At 39.3% G+C, this 22,165-nt stretch overlaps 1 protein-coding gene across 2 annotated transcripts in view; it reads right to left on the bottom strand.

Moving 5' to 3' along the window:
- IMPL2 (inositol monophosphatase family protein) overlaps positions 1–22,165 on the bottom strand; it is a 322,520-nt gene that overhangs the window by 42,432 nt on the left and 257,923 nt on the right. For both annotated transcript variants that reach the window (XM_089458438.1, XM_089458439.1), the window contains exon 8: positions 18,330–18,441. In XM_089458438.1, the coding sequence (XP_089314564.1) occupies positions 18,330–18,441 (112 nt within the window). The remainder of the gene's footprint in view (positions 1–18,329; positions 18,442–22,165) is intronic.

Raw genomic sequence — 22,165 nt, 5'->3', positions numbered from 1 at the left:
ATGGTTCAGAAGTAAGTCATGAACAGGTTTCAGATGCAGGTCATGAACAGGTTTCAGATGTAGATCATGAACATGATTCAGATGCTGATCATGAAGAAGTTCCTACAGATGGTAGTTAGCCAATTGTGGAAGCACCAGAAGCATCCTTAAGGAGGTCTACAAGAATCAAACGCCCTCCTAAAAGGTATAATGATTATGTTACTTCAATTGCATTTACCGCTAATGACGATGAACCTCTGTGCTATCAGGAAGCTGTAGAAGGTTCGAAAAGTGACAAGTGGAAAGCAGCCATGAAGGACGAAATGATGGCCTTAGGTAAGAATGGCACATGGGATCTGGTTGAACTTCCGAAAGACAAGAAAGCTGTGGGATGTAAGTGGGTTTTCAAGTTGAAACGAGGTGTGAATGATACGGAGGACAGGTACAAAGCGAGACTAGTTGCAAAAGGGTTTTCTCAGAAAGCAGGCATTGACTTTCATGAGATTTTTTCACCAGTTGTTAAAATAGTTTCAATTAGAATTGTGTTAGCATTAGTCGCTTTGCTTGATTTAGAATTGCAGCAATTAGATGTTAACACTGCATTTTTACATGGAGACTTAGATGAGGAAATTTATATGGAACAACAGGAAGGGTTTGTTCAGCATCGCAATAAGAAATTTGTCTGCAGGCTCAAGAAGTCATTGTATGGCCTGAAGCAGTCGCCTCGGCAATGGTACAAGAAGTTTGATTCTTTCATGTTGAGTCAAAATTATATAAGAAGTGAATATGATCATTGTGTTTACTTTAAGAAATTAAGTAATGGCATGTTCATTATCTTAGTGTTGTATGTTGACGATATGCTTTTAGCAAGCAAAATCATAACAGAGATCAACAGGTTAAAGGCTCAGATGGCTAGGACATTTGATATGAAAGATCTAGGAACAGCAAGATAGATTTTGGGCATGGAGATTTTCAGAGACAGGAGCAATGGTAAGCTGTGGCTATCACAACAGAAGTATATTGAGAAGATACTCTTGAGGTTTGGTATGAACAATGTGAAGCCTGTTTCAGTCCCTTTAGCTTCCCATTTTAAGCTTTCTTCAAGTTTATGTCCTAGTACAAATGAAGAAAAGGAATATATGTCTCGAATTCCATATGCCAATGTAGTAGGTTGTTTAATGTATGCGATGGTTTGTACTCAACCAGATATTTCACATGCGGTTGGGGTTGTCAGCAGGTATATGGAAAATCCAGGAAAAGAACATTGGTGAGCAGTGAAATGAGTGCTTCAGTATTTGAAAGGCACAAGTGATTATTGTATCACTTATAATAAGAGTAGTGAATTTGTTTGCGGATATGTTGATTCCGATTTTGCAGGTGATTTGGATAAGAAAAGGTCAACATCAGGGTATGTCTTTACTCCTGCAGGTGGAGCTATTAGCTGGATGTCAAAGCTACAGAACATTGTTGCTTTATCCACTACTGAAGCAGAATACATTGTTGCTTCTCATGCTTGCAAAGAAGCGATTTGGTTGAAAGGTTTGTTTGGTGAGTTTGGTAGGTTGCAGGACAACATCAAGTTATTTTGTGACAGTCAAAGTGCAATACATTTGGCTAAGAATCCGGCCTATCATAGTAAATCAAAGCATATACCAATCAAGTACCATTTTGTAAGACAAGTTATCACTGAAAGGGGAGTCTCTCTTGAAAAGGTGCATACAAAGGAGAACTGTGCAGACATGTTCACGAAACCAGTTTTGTTAGAGAAGCTACGTTGGTGTTTGGCTTCTCTTGGCTTGCAGAAAAGATAAAAATAATAAAGAAACAGGGTATCAAGCTAATTGTTGTCAAGATGGAGATTGTTGAGATTTTCGGTTTTAATAAATAAGGCAAAAATCTCATGTAGGTGACAACAATAGGATTTGTTGCTATATTAGCTCTATTTTTTTGGGAAAGAGTTAATGCATCCTATATTTGTTGTGAGAGGATTTATGAGTCAGTTAGATTCTCTTAGCTATAAAATATATGCCCGTACAGATATTGGCATGAGGTAGAGAGTGTGAGGAAATAATTATTTTGTAATCTACTTTTTTAATAATAAGATTGCCGATGCCTCTGTTTGGTGGATGTAGCCCAGATTGGTTGGGTGAACCACGTTAAATCACTGTGTTATGGTTTTGTGAGTTTTTATTGTGTGTTGTGTATGTTTAGTTTTAATTCAGCTGCGCCTTGTTTAGTCTAACATCGTTAGGAATTCCAACCTTTGGAACCCATGAGATAATGATTCAATGATATGAAAAATGACACAGACGAAGGAATTGAAGATATTTTCAATCAAAGAAGCTGTTGGAAAATACCCGAAGGAAAATTGAGGTATGTATGATTGTATTTACATTATATGGTTGCAGATAAAATGGATCGAGCATGATCAAAAGGGAAAGGATTTCCTCCTCTTAAAGGATGTAGAAAGACATAAGTCCAACTAGATGAAATCAACATAATATGTCCTCATATGAAGTATGAGGTAGTTGAGTACAATTGAAGAACTCTGAGAGCTCCTGGGAATGAAAGACATGAGGATGAAAGAGATTGTGAAACATGCAACCATGATGAAGGCAGTGAACATCCAAAGGATCAGGAAGACTTGACCAGGAAACCTCCCGAAATGATGTGAAGACTCTGATGGAAGTCTAAGAAAATGAGGACCCTTGACAATAGATATCATTGGGAGATGTGTCAACATGTCGGCAGGATGATTGATACCTACAAGAAGATGTCACTGGAAGAAGGTCATCACCAAAGGCTAATATTTGATTTGTTTTTGGTGTCTGACCTCTTGGAAAAGTCTAGGTATGTGTGCAGGATCAAGGAAAGGAGAGTTGTGAAGGATGTCACAACTATGTACCTTGTGATCCAGAGAAATCATTGTTGAAGAAAAGTGAAGACAGATGAGCTTATGAAGGAAACCCCAGATGTAAAGCCAAGGAGGATACTTTCTGGGAAAGAAGGAATGACATGACGGAGGAAAGTGATGGATGGTTGAACCCTACATGTGAAGAAATTGATGACATCGAAGTCTTGGATCGTCAGTCAACTAGAAGACCCTATAAAGCACTGATGATAGAGTCCCTGGGTAAGAGGGAGCTTTGGGAAGTTCCTATGAGCAAAGGAACTCAAGCAAGTTTCTGAGAAAAGAGAAACTTGGAACTCATCCCTAATTAAGAGGGACTGTTAGACACGACATTCTTGTCTTCAGTTTGGAAGAAGAAAGAATGCAGGATTGTGTAATCATTTGGCATCCGGCACTCTTTGAGGATGTGGTAGGGCATCCAAGACAAGAGTGGGCAAGAGGACCGATATTCTTGAGGGCTGGGAACCCAAGATGAGAATAGTCCTAGTAGGGCATACTCGGAGAACACCCAGGTGGGTATGACTCTAAGAGAGACAATGATGATGTGTGTCTATCAGTCATTGGTCTCGCCAACATTGTCTGCTTTGGTCTAAGTGAGATAGAGTTGTTAGTCAAGGCCTTGCTAAATGGAAACAATGTTTGTTGAAATGATGCTATAACAGAGGGATTGCAAATCTGATTCTTCTTATGAGAAATTCTTCAGATTGAGAATGACCAAGTACCATTATGAATACCTCCCTACTTAAGAGGGAGTGTTGAAGAAAGTGTAACTAAGTTCGGTCTTTATGATGACATGATCTTTGTAATTGATGTAATAAATTATTTTTGTAATCTTGCTACATGGGATTCATGAGCAAGAAGCATAATTAGGTCAAAGACTTCTTGATGTCTTTAGGATTTATTTAAATGTCAAAGAGTCATGTCATGTGTTCATATAAATATGTACAAGTCTTCAAAGTTGTCTAACGGCCCTCCAAGACCAAGATCAAAGCCTCAAAACAAGCCTTCCGAAGTCTGCAAGCAAAGCAAGAACGAAATGATCAAGTCAGCTCAAAATAAATGAATTAAATACATGAATAAGTCATGTCGGCTTGGAATAATAGTCACAATCATTCATGGTTCACGTCGGCTCAAATATAGTGCACAAACACTATAAATACCCTATCAAGGTATCCCCAAATGAAACACACAGATCTCACATTATCCTCTGATTTTTCGATGAGTATAGGGTGCATGAAGGTGTGGTACAGGTTTCGGATGGGTTGCAAGTCGAATACATTGTATGGGTGCAGGGAGGAGTAACCTCAGACATGTCCCTGCACCTAGCTATAGGCAGTCAAGGCATGTAGTCGTAGTAGGACCACAATCTTGAATAAGAGGGAGCAGCAGTAAGCCGCAGTAAAGGAGCAGCCGCAGTTAGGAATAGACTGCACCTCGGATGGCGTTTAGGTGCAATCAAGACCTCGGATAACTGGAGAAGTATAGACACAGCAGTGACATGAGGTTTGGACAATCTCGACATTACAGTGTTGGGCTAATTTCACATGAATAGGATCAGTCTTGACATCATACTCTGTAGCTACAGAACTTCGGATGGAGATGGAACATAAGACAGTCATGCCATAAAGATGATCTCGGTATTACATCGAAGGATATTCGGACCTGTTATCTAATAGTCTCGGCATATGTTTATGTGTCTTGATGATATAAATAACCACATTAGATCTCAGTGCAATGATAAAAGGATAGCAAAGATACTGTCCTAGTCTCAGTGTAATAAGAAGGAGCAGCATCATAGTCTTGACGTAATGGAAAAGGAGCATTGTCAAAGTCATGTTGTCTCAACATGATGGTAGTATGATCTGATCGTTGAACAAGATATTTCCATATGCACAGTCATGATGTTCCTTCAGTTATGATCTTGTTTATGAAGATTATAACCTTGATGAAGACTACAACAGTGATGAATATCTTAATGGAACAATCATGGTGCAACAATGACTTAGTTGGAGGGACAGCAAGATGAGGATTTCAGCAGTGCTTGAGGAAGAGGATTGATGGTTTGGTCTTGGAGAGGCAGATTGTGTCAAGGGTCATGGTCTTGGAGAGGCAGATTGTGTCAAGGGTCATGGTCTTGGTATTCGTCAATGGAATCTCGATAAAAAGAATTTACGCATGGGTTTTCCTCTCCAAGAGGGAGAGGTTTTGGCCCTGGCTGAAAGCCAAATCATTTGTGTTCTTGTCTCTTTTGTTTTTGGTAGCAATTTGATGAAGTAATCAAATACACTAATAATGAATGGAACATCTAACTATGATAAATTGTTTAAGTACTTCACAAGTTGTTATCATGTAATGAAGAATCAAGCTAATTTCTTTATGCCCTAGATTTTTCAACAACAACAGCAAGGGTTTTGAAAGACAACAGTCAAAAGATGAAGCATTCAGATCTGAAGATACATGGCAAGAACTCCCACAGTTTTGGTCTATGTCATACCACAATGATCTCAATCATCTCACAATGGCATGATCTCAACATACCAGTGATTGAATCTTTTCTACAAAGAGAACAGTCTTGACGACTCGGATTTCCAAAAAGCTTGATGATACATACTCCAAGGCATATAGAAGCAGATCATCTACAGCATAGTGTTCAAGAATGGATCTCACTACACCTCAGTCATAGTTTGTATGGACAGTACTCGATGTAGAATGAAGGTGTCCGTTAACACAGCCATAATAACACTAACTGATGGGTCTTCGTACATCATGGCAAGCAACCTCAAGTCAATGTTGCATGCTACAAGGTTCTTTATGTAGCCCAATTATATCAGCAGTTTGTTGATATATAAATCAAGATAGCTTGAAGGCAAAGAAGCCAATCTGCCTATGAAAGATCTCAGTCGAAGGAAGCATCAATACATTTGCTCCAACTTCTGCCAACATGATCAAGGTGAAAATTTCATCTTCACATCTCAAGTAAGTATTTTTATTAATCAATTTTTTTTTGAAATGACTGCAAGCAGATCTATAGATAGATGGATCATCAAAGGTCCTTGCATAGAATAAGAAGGATTGACAAAATCCTTATGGAGAAGAGAAGTCAGTGAATAGGTCTCCTTTGAATTCATGAGAAGGAACTCTTAAAATCCTCTCATCTCTATGTAGCAAGAAAGGAGACAGATAAGAAATATATGAAATGCTAGAAGAGGTACTCTCTGAAATGCAGTAAAGAAGGAATATCTTCATGAGATCTCAATTGCGAGATCTGGGAAAAATGATGAGAAGATAATCATCATTAATATTGATATTGATAAGAAAGGTAACAAATGTCCATGAACAAGAAGGTTACCTCAATCAACAATTTGTGGTCTCTATGCCAGATAGAGAAAGACAAGTTGAAAGGACTCAAATATGTGCAGAAAGGAAAGGGAAGGTTGACAAGACAGAATAGTACTATGGAAAGATTATGGAGAGGAGCTCATATCGCCAGAAGGGTGAAGGAAGCTGAAGAAAAGGGCCAAGGGAAGAGGGAGTAGCAGACCTCTACTATGAATGAGATGGTATCTCTCTCACAAAAGGGTCCTATCATAAGTCCTTGCAGATATGACCATGATAATAAGATGCATCGTGGCATCATGGAAGCATTAGAAACAAGAGCTCGTGATATCACCATGAGAAACATGAAGGACATAGCTCTTGGGAATCTCATTGGACATTAAAGGAAAGGAAGAAGTCATCCAGGTCAAAGGAAACATTTGCCAGATGGGGATATGCAAGATCCTAAAGATTCTCTGATAGAAACCTCAGCGGAGGATCCCCTAGTCTGGGAAGGCAGCAAGTGTTTCATCAGGAAATCCAACTTATGGAATTCATGAGATGAAGGACTGATGACATAAGAAATGAAACAGATCAAGGGATTGAAGATCTTTTCAATCAAGGAAGCTGCTGGAAGAAGCAAAGGTAAAATGAGGTATGTATGCTTGTATTTGTATTTAATATTGGAATGTCATGTCATATGGTTGCAGATAACATGGATCAAAAGGAAAAGGATCTCCTCCTCTGAAAGGATGTAGAAAGGCATAAGTCACACTAGATGAAATCAACATAATATGTCCTCATATGAAGTATGAGGTGGTTGACTACAATTAAAGAAACTCTGATTGAAAGCTCCTGGGAATGGAAGGTGTGAGGATGGAAAAGATCGTGAAATATGCAACCATGATGAAGGCAATCAACATCCAAAGGATCAAGAATATTTGACCAGGAAATCTCCTCGAAAGATGTGAAGACTCTAATGGAAGTCTGAAAAGATGGAGACCCTTGACAACAAATATCGTTGGGAGATGTGTCAATATGTATGCAAGGTGTTGATACCTACAAGAAGATGTCACTGGAAAAGGCCATCACCAAAAAGGTAATATGTGATTGATTTTTGGTTTTTGACCTCTTGGAGAAAGTCTGGGTATGTGCAGGGCCAAGGTAAGGAGAGTTGTGAAGGATGTCACAACTATGTACCTTGTGATCCAGAACAATCGCTGTTGAAGGAAAGTGAAGATATATGGCACTATGAAGGAAGCCCCAGATGTAAAGCTAAGGAGGATACTTTCCAGAAAAAAGACGGAATGACATGATGAAGGAAAGTGATGGATGGCTGGACCCTACATATGAGAAATTGATGACATCGAGGTTATGGATCATCAAGAAACTAGAAGACCCTATAAAGTGTTGATGATAGAGTCTCTGTTTAAGAGGGAGCTCTGGAAGGTTCCTATGAGTAAAGTAACTCGAGTAAGTTTATGAGTGAAGAGAAACTTGGAACTCATCCCTGGTTAAGAGGGAGAGTTAGACACGACATTCTTGTCTTCAATTTGGAAGAAAGAATGGAGGATTGTGTAATCATCTGGCATTCGACACTCTTTGAGGATGTGGTAGGGTGTCAAAGACAAGAGTGGGCAAGAGGAGTGATATTCTTGAGGGCTGGGAACCCAAGATGAGAATAGTCCTAGTAGGGCATACTCGAAGAACACCTGGGTGGGTATGACCCTAAGAGAGACAATAATGATGTGTGTCTATCAGTCATTAGCCTCGCCAACATTTTATCTAGTGTGACCCATGCCTTCCGGCGACCTTTCATAGGAAGAGATTCCTTTCCTTTGATCATGCTTCTCAAGATCGAGCAGTGATCCATGTTACCTGCAACCATACAACATGACTTTGTAATATTGAATACAAGCATTGTTAAGTTATGGTATGTTCTATGCTTATACCAGTTTTACTTCTTTTTCTTATTATATTCCACAGATTAGCAATCACATGTACATAAAGTAAAGTGCAGATAGAACATTAAACGATCGACAAAAAACAAGCCAAGACAAGAGACACAAGATGTGGCGGCTAGCGAGGGACAAACCCCACAATGTGTGGGGAAACCCTTTGATCAAATCTTCTTTTATTTTCAATAATTCAGTAGAGAGAAATAGTACAATAAATCTGATTTATATCAGCAGTAGCAAACCCTAGATCAGCAGCATCAACATTAGCAGCTTCATCATCAAAACTAGGGCAGTCGATATCTCACAAACCGACTATCGGATCAGCTTGATTCCACCACCAAAAGTTGCAGCCTTCAGAGGAGGTTCAGATGAACCTATAGCACAGTTCAGATGAGGAGATCTTCTAGTCCACGCAGGTCAAACTTCACTTCTGCAGTTGCAGCTTCAGTTTCAGCAGCTTCCTTCAAACTAGGGCAGTCAATATCTCGCAAACCATCCGTCGAATCGACTTGATTCCACCACCAAAAGTTGCAGCCTTCAGAGGAGGTTCAGATGAACCTACAACGCAGATCAGAAGAGGAGATTTGATGGTCCACGCTGGTCAAAGTTTGGATCTGCAGTTGCTCCTTTAGTTTTAGAAGCTTCCTTCAAACTAGGGCAGTCGATATCTCGCAAACTGTCCGTCGGATTAACTTGATTCCACCACCAAAAGTTGCAGCCTTCAGAGGAGGTTCAGATGAACCTACAATGCAGATCAGAAGAGGAGGTTTGATGGTCCACGCTGGTCAAAGTTTGGATCTGCAGTTGCAGCTTCAGTTTCAGCAGCTTCCGGCTTCACATGTGTGAGAGAGAGACCCTTTTCTGCGCAGTAGAGAAGAGACTCTTTTCTGCGCAGTAGAGAGAGAGAGAGATGTGATGAGATGAGTGAGTGCAAATGAGGAAAAGTCCTCCTGTATTTATACACAACATTGATGTTTGAATAGATGCGACTGTTGGGCTTCTGAGCCTACATGAGTTGTAGGTCGGCTTGATAATAATTCCATAATCAAAATAAATTCATATCTCCATAAATACTTATCGGAATCGGATGATCTTTAGATCAATCCTACACCTCTCGACGAGAGGAATCTAATAAAAATATTATTAGCCATGAATAAGATGACCCACATGAAATTTGGCCCTAGTTGCCAATTTAACACTCCCTCTCAACTAGGGAGAACTTCATCTGCAATCTGTTTGTCAGTCGCTACTATTCATCCATCAAATGCACTGCCCTGTACAACCTGACCCTTGCCTTGCTCTGCTCTATTCTGCCTGTTCTGCTTTGTCTTGTTCTGCCCTGTACTGATTTGTACTGCTCTGCTCTGTTCTGCTCTACTCTGCTTTGTTTTGTTTTGCTCTTCTTTTGTTCGAATTATGAAGAAGAAGAAATGATCGAGGATGTATCATACTAACTTAAAGTCGGCCTCAGAGTATGTACCACTGGTCCCAGACTAGTCTCAACCGACCCGAAGTCAGTGTCATAGTATGTACAACTCCTACCACTGGTCCCAGACCAGTAACATCCTCCACTGACTCAAAGTCAGTCTCAGAGTGCGTACCACTGGTCCCAGACTAGTCTCAACTGACCCGAAGTCAGTGTCATAGAATGTACCACTCCTACCGCTGGTCCCAAACTAGTATCATTGATCCCAGATCAATGGAGGTCATCCTAGCATAGGGAGTACGGTAGATACAACGATGTGTCCATCAGTACTACTATGGTCCCTAACTTCATTTCCCTGCTCATTGATCAGATGAGAGGTACTTCCCATGAGTCCCAGACTGCATGGGTAGGATGCCTCGATAGAAGAACTAATCAATCCTATCCTCATAGGAGAACACATTAATCCTGCTACAATCGCCATGGAGAACACATCAATCCTACTACAATTGCCATGGAGAACACATCAATCCAGGCCTCATAAGAGAACACATCAATCTTGCTATAATTTCCATGGAGAACACATCAATCCAGGCCTCACAAGAGAACTAATCATCCTGCTACACAGGGGAGCGAATCATCCTGTTCCACAAGAGAGCGAATCATCTTGTCCCACAAGAGAGCGAATCATCTTGTTCCAGTGCGCACCACCAAGGGAGGGTGAGTCACCCTGTGGTCGTATGTTGCTCTAGTAAGAACTGCAAGCCCTCAGAGCTCCCAAAGCTTAATGTATGCAACATGCAAGACCCTTGTACAAGGGTTTCTTGACGACTCCAAGTCATTTGGGAAAATCACAGATTAGATCTTTCCTAGGGGCTTTGACAAGGTGTATCGACCTATACATCATCTTAATGCGATGGAGCCTCCTTGCTCATCAACTTACCATATCCCAGATGATGTCTATCTGCTGGAGCAATCGACAAATACGGGATTCCTCAATAATTGAATCCCACCTCTGGTTGTTACAGAGAATCACAGTGGTATGTGTTCAAACAGCTCACTGAAGAGCTTCCCCAACCAAGCAGCTTCATACGAGATCATACTCGTAGATATGTATCTGGTCTCAGCGGTTCTTATGGCAACCGACTTCTGCTTCCTGCTCATCCATTATATTGAAGCAAAATCCAAAGAGAAATAGCACTAAAAGTGCTCCAGTGATCCTCCACACTACCTGCCTAATCAGCATTCGAATAATCATGCAGTTTCATATGTCTAGCAGTGTATCTCAATCCATGAGAGATTGTGTCCTGAAGACATCTCAGAAGATTCTTGGCACTAATCTAGTGAGGCTCAACCAAATATGAGCTCACAATGCTAACTGCAAAACATATGTTCGAACGGAGGTTCACCAAGAACATCAACGTGAATGAGTTTTTGAAACTCAGAGGCATTTCCCAAATCTGGTCCGACATCACTACCATATAACTTCTGAAAGTTAAGATCCTCGAGGTAGTCACAGGCTTGCAGTCCATCATACCAAATCTTTTCAGAATCTTCACCACATATTTTCCTTGAGATAAGAAAATTTCCCTTGGCTTCTGCCACACTTCAAGTCCTTCGTTCTTCATTTCAAATTCAGAAGCCAACTCCCTCTTACATTTGTGAATGAGAGGGTATGCACCTGTTAGAAAGAGGTCATCCACATACAACACCAATATGAGAGGTTTGTCATATTCAACCTTAAGGTAAAGGTTAGGATCGGCTTCACTCCTAGTGAATCCCAGCTTCATCAAGTAGTTATCGATCCTGTCATACCATGCTCGGGGTGCTTGCTTCAGCCCATAGAGAGGCTTCTTCAACCTGCATACATGATATTTTCAATCATAAATCTCAAATCCTTCAGGTTGCTCCACATAGACCTCTTCTTTGATCGAACTGTGCAAGCATGCAGTCTTGACATCCATCTGATGTAGGTTGCATCCTTGTGAAGCCACAAGGGCTATGATCAAGTGGATGGTCGTATATCTGGCAACAGGTGCAAATATCACATCATAGTCTATACCTTCCTTCTGGGAGAAAGCATGAGCAACAAAATGAGCCTCATAATATTCCGTACTTCCATTTGCTGCAACTTTATCTTGTAAAGCCATTTTGAAGTAACAATTGTCTTGTCCTGGGGTCTGGGAACTACTTCCCAGACATCATTCTCCATAATAGACTCATATTCTTTGGTCATAGCATCCTTCCATACTTGATGCTTGACAGCATCTTGAGAAAGATGAAGGCTCATTTTGTATGATCATGCTCATGATGGTCAGGTATCCCTGATACCTGTTAGGTTTTTTACTTTCACGGAAGGTTCCTCGAGGTGCAACATGTCCTTCAGCATCATCAAGTATCCCCCTAAGCCATGAAGGCCTCTTCCTAGAAGAGGAAGGCTCAGGTAGATAAATAGGATCCATGGGTTCCTCCACATCAGGCATTGTTACATCATCTACTCGTAGAGATAGCTTCCACAATTGTATGGTTCTTCCTTTCCGCCACACCATTTTGCTCAGGAGTATGTGGTGTAGTAGTCTCCCTCTTAATGCCAGCCTCAGATATGCCTGAGTGAACCAACTGTAATATATCGAAGGTCTTGCTTTGGCTCCAGGGGAATGGTCCCCTTTTGAGCTTTCCTTTGGCACATCCTGGACATACACCTTCTTTCTCTACTCGGAATTCGGGCATCCTTGACACCATTTGTCTTACACCGAGTAGAGCTTTATAATGAAGGGGGGAAAACCTCCGATGCCAAAGTTTGGACTAAAGAGATGTCTCATAAGACATGACACCTAGCGGACTTCCATCGACCTGATATAATGAATCAACCTGAAACCCAAGAGTAAAGGCATCTTTTTAACATTATTTTTCCATATACGTACCTTGCCATCGTTGAAGGTTACCTTGTAGCCTTTGTCTTCCATTGCCGAGATGGACACCAGGTTCTTTTTGAGGTCAGGTGCATTTCATACATCCTGGAATTTCTAGCCTTCTTGAATGGTTGTCCTCTTCCTTGATTCCCAGCTCTCCTCTTACCTTTGCTATTGAATTTGTCATTCCTTTGATTGCCATCAGAGGGATTTTGATCATCTTCCTGGTGTGAGTCCTTTCTATCATGGCACTCCCTTGCATAGTGACCTGCTTTATTGCAGATGTAACATCGTCCTTTTCTTCCACCCTTAGGTCCAGCCTTTCCTTTTGATTTAGTCCCGGAATTATTTCTTTTCCTAGCATGAGAAGAAGAGGCAGCAAGAGGACCTTTAAGCATGGGCATTTCTTGCTCTTCTACCCTTGTTTCTTCTTGAATGCATCTAGCCATTAATTCCTCGAAACCAGGAATTATATTATTGTTTAGAAGAGTAGTCTTGAACACGTACCATTCGGATGGTAATCCTCCAAGAGTCATGAGTGCCATTTCTATGTCAGTAATAGTCTCCCCAATAGATAGGAGATCGTTCTTGATCTCGGTGATTCTTAAGAAGTATGTTTGCATACTCTCATCTTTACCCTTCTTGATTTCCCTCGGTTTATTTCTAAGAAACAAAACTTGATTTGCATCATTAACTTTAAATATACTCACTAGTCTATCGTAGATTTCCTTGGAGGTGTCCAGTTCAGAGATGTAGGCCACCAAGTGCTTGTCGATAAAGTCCCGGATGATCTTCTTTGTTTTGACTTCTCCGTTTTTCCATTTGTTCCAGGCAGCAGCGGATGCATTTGATGGAGGCTCAACAATATTGCCTCTTACATGGTCCAACACTCCTTGATCTTCTAGGGTTAGATCGATAGACATCTTCCATCCGTGATAGTCAGCTTTCTCACGGAGCTTGTCTTCGGCAGGAAAAAGTGTTGAGGACCCCATAGTTCTTTTAGGATAGCCTTGCCAATCTTCTCTTCGGTGGTTGCCCTTGTTCTTGCTTGGGCTTCTGAGCCTACACGAGTTGTAGGCCGGCCTGATAATAATTCCATAATCAAAATAAATTCATATCTCCATAAATACTTATCGGAATCGCATGATCTTTAGATCAATGCTACACCTCTCGACGAGAGGAATCTAATAAAAATATTATTAGCCATGAATAAGATGACCCGCATGAAGTTTGGCCCTAGTTGCCAATTTAACAAGCATACATACCTCATTTACCTTTAGGTCATCTAGGCTTCTTTCAGCAACTTCCTTGATTGAAAAGATTTTCAACCCCTTTATCTACTTCATCTCTTACGTCATCATACCATCATCCCATGAATTCCACAAGTTGGAGTTTCTGATGAAACGCTTGCTTCCTCTCTAGATCAATGAACCTTCAGATAAAGATTCCATCAGAAAATCTTGAGGATCTTGCATATCCCTATCCAGCAGATGTTACCTTTTGATGTATGACGAGCCTTGTCCTGGATGACTTCTTCCTTTCCTTCAATTTCCAATGAGGTTCCCAAGAGCTATATCATTCATATTTGACTACCATATATTTTGTTCCAGTTGTCCTTCATGTTTCCCTATGGTGATGTCATGAGATCTTGCTTCTAATGTTTTTCCTCTTTCAGCTTCCTCCGCTTCTTTGGTGAATGGACTTCTTCTCTATCTTCCTTGTTATTGCCCTTCTTGCACTTAGGAAAATCTTTCCTATAATGCCTATAGCATTGAATCTTAGCTATGAGGACCATATTTTTCAAACTTTCCATTTTAGCCTTCAACACTTTTGCCCTCAACTTGTCATCTTCTATCTTGCATAGAAACCACAAGTTGTTGAATGGGATAGCTTTCTTATCCTCGTAGACATTGGTTACCTTGTTCACCAGTTAGTGCATTCAAAACAAAGGAGATCATTTCCTTATTTGAAATCATCTCTCCCGAATCTTGCAGTTGAGATCTTATGAAGATATCCCTTCATCCTTTGATACCTTCAATTTGTGTAGATCAGATCTAAGTGATATGACCTTTCTTATAGCATCTTCAAGGAATAATTCTCCCAACTTATCATATATCTCTTTGATGTCTCCAATCCTACTATATAGGGAATGAGGGGACCTTTGACTGATTTCATAAGAATCCCTTGAGCCCATTGATCCCTTTCCATATATTCAGTTCATGCTTGACCTTTGGATGGTTCGGAGACCTTTTAAGAGTTATGATCAATGACTTCACTTTCTTCGAGGACTATGTCTATCCTACTTTTCCATGCAAGGAAATTTGATGACCCAACCAGCTTATAGATCTTCTTGCAAAACGAAATCATTTTAATATATTAGATTTATAGAATAAAGGTTACTTACTTGACAAGTGAAGATGAAATCTTCAACTGGATCACTTTGATGGTGGTTGAAGAAAATGTATTAGTGCCTCTTTTTGATGATCTTGTTCCAAATGAAAATCCCTTCTTCAATCAAAAGAGATTACTCCTTTTATGATGACAATGCCTTTAGATCTAGCTCTCTTTGTTGATGGTGATTGAAGTTTTGTTGCTTCCTCGGATGATCTTCTTCAAGGATAATGAGGGGATCTAGCTTCAATGAGAGAGCGCTTGCCTTATAGTCTTTTGAAAATGATGATAATGCCTTTAGCCTTCTTTGGATAACTAGCCTTCACGATACTTCGATATCTTAGTGGTGAATGTGTAGATACCAGAAATGCTTCTAGGGTTTCGACTTTCTCCAAGATGATATGATCTTTGTCCTTGAAGTGCTTCTCTTGGATGTCTATACTTCGGGCTACCTTGCTTTGTAGATCTCTTCAACTTGATGAGAGTCTTTATGGTATTTTAATGATGACATAGAGAATCCACAACTTTTGCTCATGTAGACTGCTTCTTTGATCCAGGGTTTGATTCTTCAATGTAGATCTTGAAATTTCGCTTTGATATCCTTCGACTTGCTTTGATGCCTTTCTTGGAATCCGATCCTTGAGTGTCTCTTTGATTGCATGCCCTTTTCTTAACTTTGACACCTTAGCTCTGAGACCATGTTGAGAAATCTAGGGCATTAGCATTAGGTGATTTCTCTTAGAATAGTAACTGCTTGTGAATAATTTTACTTCATTAGGTTAGAATCTTCTTCATCTTAGATTATTAGTGTTCTTCTTCATCAAACAATAACCAATCCATGAACATAAATAGACAAGAGACACGGAATGTAGGCTATGAGCCAGGGCCAAAACCTCACTCTTTGAGAGGAAAACCTACACAAATTCTTCTTATAGAGATTCCAATTGATGGATATCAAGACCAAGACCCTTGACCTATTAGCCACTCCAAGACCAAGACACAAGTCTTGTTGACAGTCACTCTTCTTGACTCCTCTGCTGCTTCGTCCTTTTAGCATTGAGACGTTTTCATCACTGAGATCTCCTTCATGTAATAGCACTGAAACAGTTGTCTAAACTTTGTTATGGCACCGAATTCTTCTCTTCTCTGAGATCTGAACAAGTCACTGCATTTGTGATCTGAATTCCTGAAGTAGACCAAACTCCTTTTCACCGAATTACAAAAGCAGACTTCTCACCGAACTGTAGACTTGTCACTGTGAAATACAGGAGTAGACTTCTCACTGAACTGTGTTACTTTGTCTAGGGCAACGAAGTTTCTTCTCATGAAACAGTCATCAAAATCTCAGTATTCTCACTGCCACTATCTGCAGAGAAACATTCGAACTTGTCTTTTGTCGTCGTTCACCGAAATCAAAGAGGCATCCGAATTTCTCTTTGTCCCATCAACCCGAAATCTCAGTGAGAGATACATTTGAACTTCATTTTGCCGCTATCCATCCGAGACAATAGAGAGATCTACGAAATTCTCACTGTCTTCATAGGGTGAGCTGACATGAGTTCTTTCATTCATTTGGAGGCCAAATTGAAATGGCAGATCATGCTTGTCTTTGGAGGGCTTCTAGACACTTTAATAAACTCATATACATTTGACACATGCTCAAGAAGAGCTCTTCATACATGGCATTAATTATTTTGACTTTAATGACATGTTATTCTAGCCTCTCCAACAAATTTCGTGGATAGAACACATCCCATGCTACAAAAACTAACACATCATAAGCATTGAATCTCAAATAATTTAACTAGAAGTGTTTAGTAATCATTTAATCTCACTTAAAGCTATCACCCATACCTTGCATATCATTCTAAGATTAGACGTGCATCTATAAAACATACCTCCAAGCATAAGCTTGGTTGATAGAAAGATAGGACCCCCCCCCCCCCACCTCTCTTGGCTTGTGATGCTTGATCCTTGCACTAAGGTTAAAGCAGGTGACTTTGCAGTTCTCCTGCAGACATCCCTTGTAGGAACGGAGGCATCTGGGTCATCAGAAACACATGGGAGGTATCGTTAATGAGGCCATAGCTTCCATCTTATGGGCTTCTCTCTATAACCTTCTTGTGAGACTTGCTTCAAGACGACTAAATTGAGGGTTCTCCTCTAGAATAGGCATTCTAATTAAAACTAACCAAGATCTTGCATCTCCCTTAGTTTTAGGTGTTGCATCTCATATAGGTAGTTTCTCATCCTAGCAGCGATTGTTCATCCAGTAACTCGGTATCTTAATTCATATTGTGCAAGTAATTTAACTCCTAAGGCACTGGTCTCACACTTAAAATTCCTAAAATCTAATCAAGTTGTGCTACATAATCAAACTTGCCAATTTTCCTTAACCAAGTTGCTAGGCCATTCAGTTATGTCTCTTGAACCCATCATCTCATCCATAGGGGCTACCCCCCCTTAGCCTGTTGTAGGGAGACAGCTTAAACGAAGAGGTTTGGGATCAGAGTGATAGCACTTGCCTGCCCTAAGCATTGTCGCATTCTGGTGTACAATATGGGAAACAACAGGAATCAATCAAGTTAGACTTGGGAATGTTAGCTTGGTGGAAAACTTACTCAATTTGATGTTTGGAATAGCCAATATTGTGGGGGACCTTTCTTAAATTATCACTCTCTATTTAGGCATTTTATGGTAGAAATATGGAAGGCTGTAGTAGCCAACATATTAAAGATGCCTTATTTTTGTGTTAGGTTGTGATGAGACTTGATACTGAACTATTGGACTGTATGGGATTTCCTCCTAAACACTTGGTAGGGTAAAGATTCAATATTGTTATGAGTGACTAGGACATCCAAAAATAGGAGGAAATGATCTTGTTCAATTTCCATGGTGAATTGGACATCTTCTGAGAGATTGTTGAGGCAGCCGCAAAAATGATCAAGATTTTCAAGGCCATGGAAATTTAGGAAAATAAATTCTACTTAAATTGCATCAACAACCTAGGACAATATAGTAGGTCAACAAAAATTAATCTAGGGCCATTCTTGCACCATTGATAAATAATGACATTGATTCAACCAAAGTAATGGTCAATAAATTTGTGTTGTTTACTTGTTTTGCAAATACTTCACATACTACAATTAATGTCCATTGTTTTTCATTTAGAATAAACTTTAGATGGATGAGTCTTGACCATCCAAACTAAAATATTTGGCCAATCTTGATGACCAAGTCACCTAAAAGAATGAAAAAACAATTTTGTCTCAACTTGGCAAACATAGTGGACAAATATATATCTTGTATTAATCTTCTATTAGTACCATATATTGTCAAATTTATGGATGCAAGAAACACGAAATATTTAGTTATGCACAATGAAGTCATGAAATAAAAATTCATGCCAAAATATATGTTCTGCGACACATTCAACAAACCTGAAAAGTTTCCATCAGATTCAGGTTTCCAGCTAAGCTTATTTCCTTTCCAATCAGTTATAATTCCTCCTGCACCTTCTATCACTGGTATCAGTGCCATGAAATCATATGGCTGCAGCAATCCAAAGATTTAGTAAGTACAAATCATTTTATGAAAAGGACTTGAAAAGGCCAAAAATACGTCATTAAGAAATCATTCTTTTCTGTTCTATGTCGTTAAGACTAAGTCAACACTGACAAATACATTTTTAAATATTAATTCTAATGCTTGTTAACTAACACAATAAGTAAGGCTTAAAGAAATAGTATTGACACATCATTATGGTCATGAAAGCATAACATAAATCCCAATATGAACCTCAGATAATAGCACTACCAAGAAAAAAGTAAAAAGCAAGAGAATCCACAAGAACAAATCTAACAGTGCAGGTAGGTTTGGCCCTTAAATCATAACAAGAAACCAAGAACTCACGAGAACTTGGAAGAGAAAGACTTCTGAGATTGTAAAATGAAGAAAGCTCATGTCCTTTCGTAGTAAAGGAATGACAAAAACCCTAGATGCATGAACCCTATAAAGACTTAAATATTATTTAGGTCATTTATACAACATTAAGGCATGATTTTAACCAAGTCAAAAAGTAACTTTATCTTCCTAGATCTACAGTCTAGATGATTATTATTAACTAAATAACTCTAACAACCTTCTTTAATGGTCATTCTCTACACTTCACCAAGTTTGTCTCTGAAATTTACACATTCATCTCAGCCAAGAGACTTGGTGAGAATATATGCAATCTGGATTCTGGTCCTTAGTTCAGTGGTATTGCAACTCAACTTCTACATGTTCTACAAGTTGTTGGATGAAATGACAATGCACATCAATATGTTTGATCGACTTGTGGAAAATTGGATTCTTTGCCAACTTGAGAACTCCTGAGTTATCACAAAAAGGTACTATAAGATCATTATAATGAACTTCCAAATCTGCAGGTGTTCTTCTAAAACAAACTAATTCACATGCCCCTTTGGTTGTTGCTCTTTATTCAACCTTTTTCAAGGAAAGCAATGTTACACCAAGCTTTTGGGATGGAGAGACACAAGAAAAGGGAGACACACATGGGGGTGTCATTGAAAATTGTAACTAGGTTCGGTCTTCATTATGATTTAATTGTAATCATGACATTCAATATTATTTATAAAGAAAGAAAAGGAAAGAAAAAGAAATTATATTTTATTTTTGGAGTATGGGTTTCATACTCAAGTTTGAGTCAAAAGCATGTTCTTCGTGCCTTTAGGTCTTTCTAGAATAAAGAATAATATTGGTCATGTGTCATAGTCCCATTTGGACTTTATTGTAATGAAGGAAAATATTTATTTTTTCGAGGAAAAGCCATGAATAAGCCCAAGACCAAGTTGGCCCAAGGAGCAGATCAAGTTGGCCTAAAGGGAGGGAATTCAACTCTCAAGAAAGGCAATATAAAGGAGTGAAGCTCGACTCATTTGGTATCTCATTTCAAGCAAGTTCAATCTGCAATAGCAAAGGTGAAGAAGAGTAGCTGGAAGGATGAAGAAGAGGAGAAAAAGTCGAACTCTATCAAAGAATCTCTTTCCTTGTCTCGCTAGGGTTTGTGAAGCTGCCAGTTGTAAGAAGCTGAAATTTTGAAGCAGCTCTAGGAGGCCGAAATTTTGTTGAAGTGACCAAAGTTGCAGCATCAAGATAGCAGTATCGAAGTTTTGAAGTTGTCTCAAGGAAGATCTTGTTGGGGGTTGGCGTGGGGCTTGGAGGGTTTGTTGGCTTTGGTCTTTGGGTCTTGGAAGTCTCTTTTGTAACCATATTCTAAGAACAAGAGAAGCATTTTTTGGGTTTTCCCCATGGAGGAATTTTTCCCTGGCTTGGAGCCTATATCTTGTGTAGTCAGTCTCTTTGTGATCTTCATTGGTTTGGTAATTGCTCAATGAACATAACTAAATAAGTAATAAAGAACCAACTGACATCACAAGTAATTATCATGATAAGCAAAATCAATTCTAATCTACAACTATCCATATTTTCCAACAGGCACATGGGAGAACCCCCAAATTTTAGGGAAATTTTAGGATGATGGGATGTCGAGATGATATATATATATATATATATATATATATATATATATATATATATATATATAGATAGATGAATAGATAGATAGATAATTCAAATTCAATAATGAAATACATTGATTCACACATCATAAATGATTCAATGAAATAGAAATAGTAAAATATTGTATATATTGATTTAAATTCAAAAGTCATTATCATAGAATCTTATTAGTACTAGGAAAAATAGTAGATACTAAAGTCTAGCGACAAGAAAATTAAATTGAAATTACTCAAACTCAGATGGTAAAGAGTGATGAGTCAAAGAATGATGAGTTATGAGTCAAAGACTCTATTTAAGATAATCAATATCTAGAGTCTGTTACCACTCAAACTAGCAGAGTGTTGAAGAATAGTAGGGCATGCATATTAAAGTGATTCTTCTTTTAACATGATAACAATTTGTGAAGTCTTTAAACAATTTATCTTTACTTCATTATTAGCATGTGTTTGTTAACTTCATCAAACTACTATCAAAAACAAAAGGAGACAAGAACACAAAATTTGGCTCTCTGCCAGGGCCAAAACCTCTCCCTCTTGGAGCGGAAAACCCATGCATAAATTCTTCTTATAGAGATTCCATTGACGAATACCAAGACCATGACCCTTGACACATTTTGCCTCTCCAAGACCAAGATATCAATCCTCCATTCTGTCGCTTGCTGAGATCATCCTCATTGTTGCACCATTGAAGCCATTAGTATCACTAAGATCTTCATTGTTGCTTCTCCACCATGTCAACGTGCTCCATTTAGATCTTCACTGTGATTTCTATGCTCTCACTGATAAACTGAGATTTCTATTATGACAATCATTTCATTATGTCAACGAGGTCTCCAATGAGGTCTTCATCATGATGACTGTCCCTTATATCCTTATCATTACTGAAACAGTGATTATTAGATTGGTGTAGCTTTGATATTGTTTTTCCTTATAGACAGGCATGTGATCTATAGAATAGATCCATGCCATGCTCATCCTTGTACCAAGTATTCTACAAGAGTACCATGACTACATACTTTCATACCTTATCCATGTAATATGAAGACTGTCATACCAAGGGTTAGGTCTCCATGTAGTTCAGACCTTACTGTAGTTACCCCATCCGAGATCTATACTCCTCCTCTCATCCAATCTTGATCCATAGTCAAATAACGACTTGATATGCATCCATATCATATTTACGAGTTCTGGTCATGATTGCACCTTATAACCTAGTCGAGGTGCGGTCAGACCCTACCTCTCCATGCAAGATCTAGCATGTGTGCTCTCTGCCTTCTAGATTGCGGCTCACCTAACCTTGATTGCGGCTTCATTAATCTTGATAGTGGCTTCATTCACCTTGACTGCGGCTTCATTCTTACTATGGCTACTTCACTTGACTGCGGCTCCTTACTACGGCCCCTCTTTACTGCGACTCCTCTTCACTGCGGCTATCCCTCTATGTGAGTTCTGTTCTGCCATTTGCGGATGATTCAATAGGCTATTTATAGTAGTTGTGCCATATATGCAAGCCGACATGAACCTTTGAACCGATGTGACCTTGTGTTGAGCCGACGTGTCATTTAAATATATATTTAATTTATTTATTGAAGTCGACATGAAGATCCTTTGATGATTTTGCTTGCAGACTTTTGTAGGCTTGTTTTTGAGGCATTGATCTTGGTCTTGGAGGGTTGTTAGACAACTAGGAAGAC

The sequence above is a fragment of the Pinus tabuliformis genome, chromosome 7, assembly GCF_031772625.1.
Source record: "Pinus tabuliformis cultivar Carrire ecotype Pingquan chromosome 7, CPIR1, whole genome shotgun sequence".
Classification (NCBI taxonomy): Eukaryota; Viridiplantae; Streptophyta; class Pinopsida; order Pinales; family Pinaceae; genus Pinus; species Pinus tabuliformis.
The sequence above is the reverse complement of the archived record's forward strand: the minus strand, read 5'-3'. Positions and strand labels throughout refer to the sequence as shown.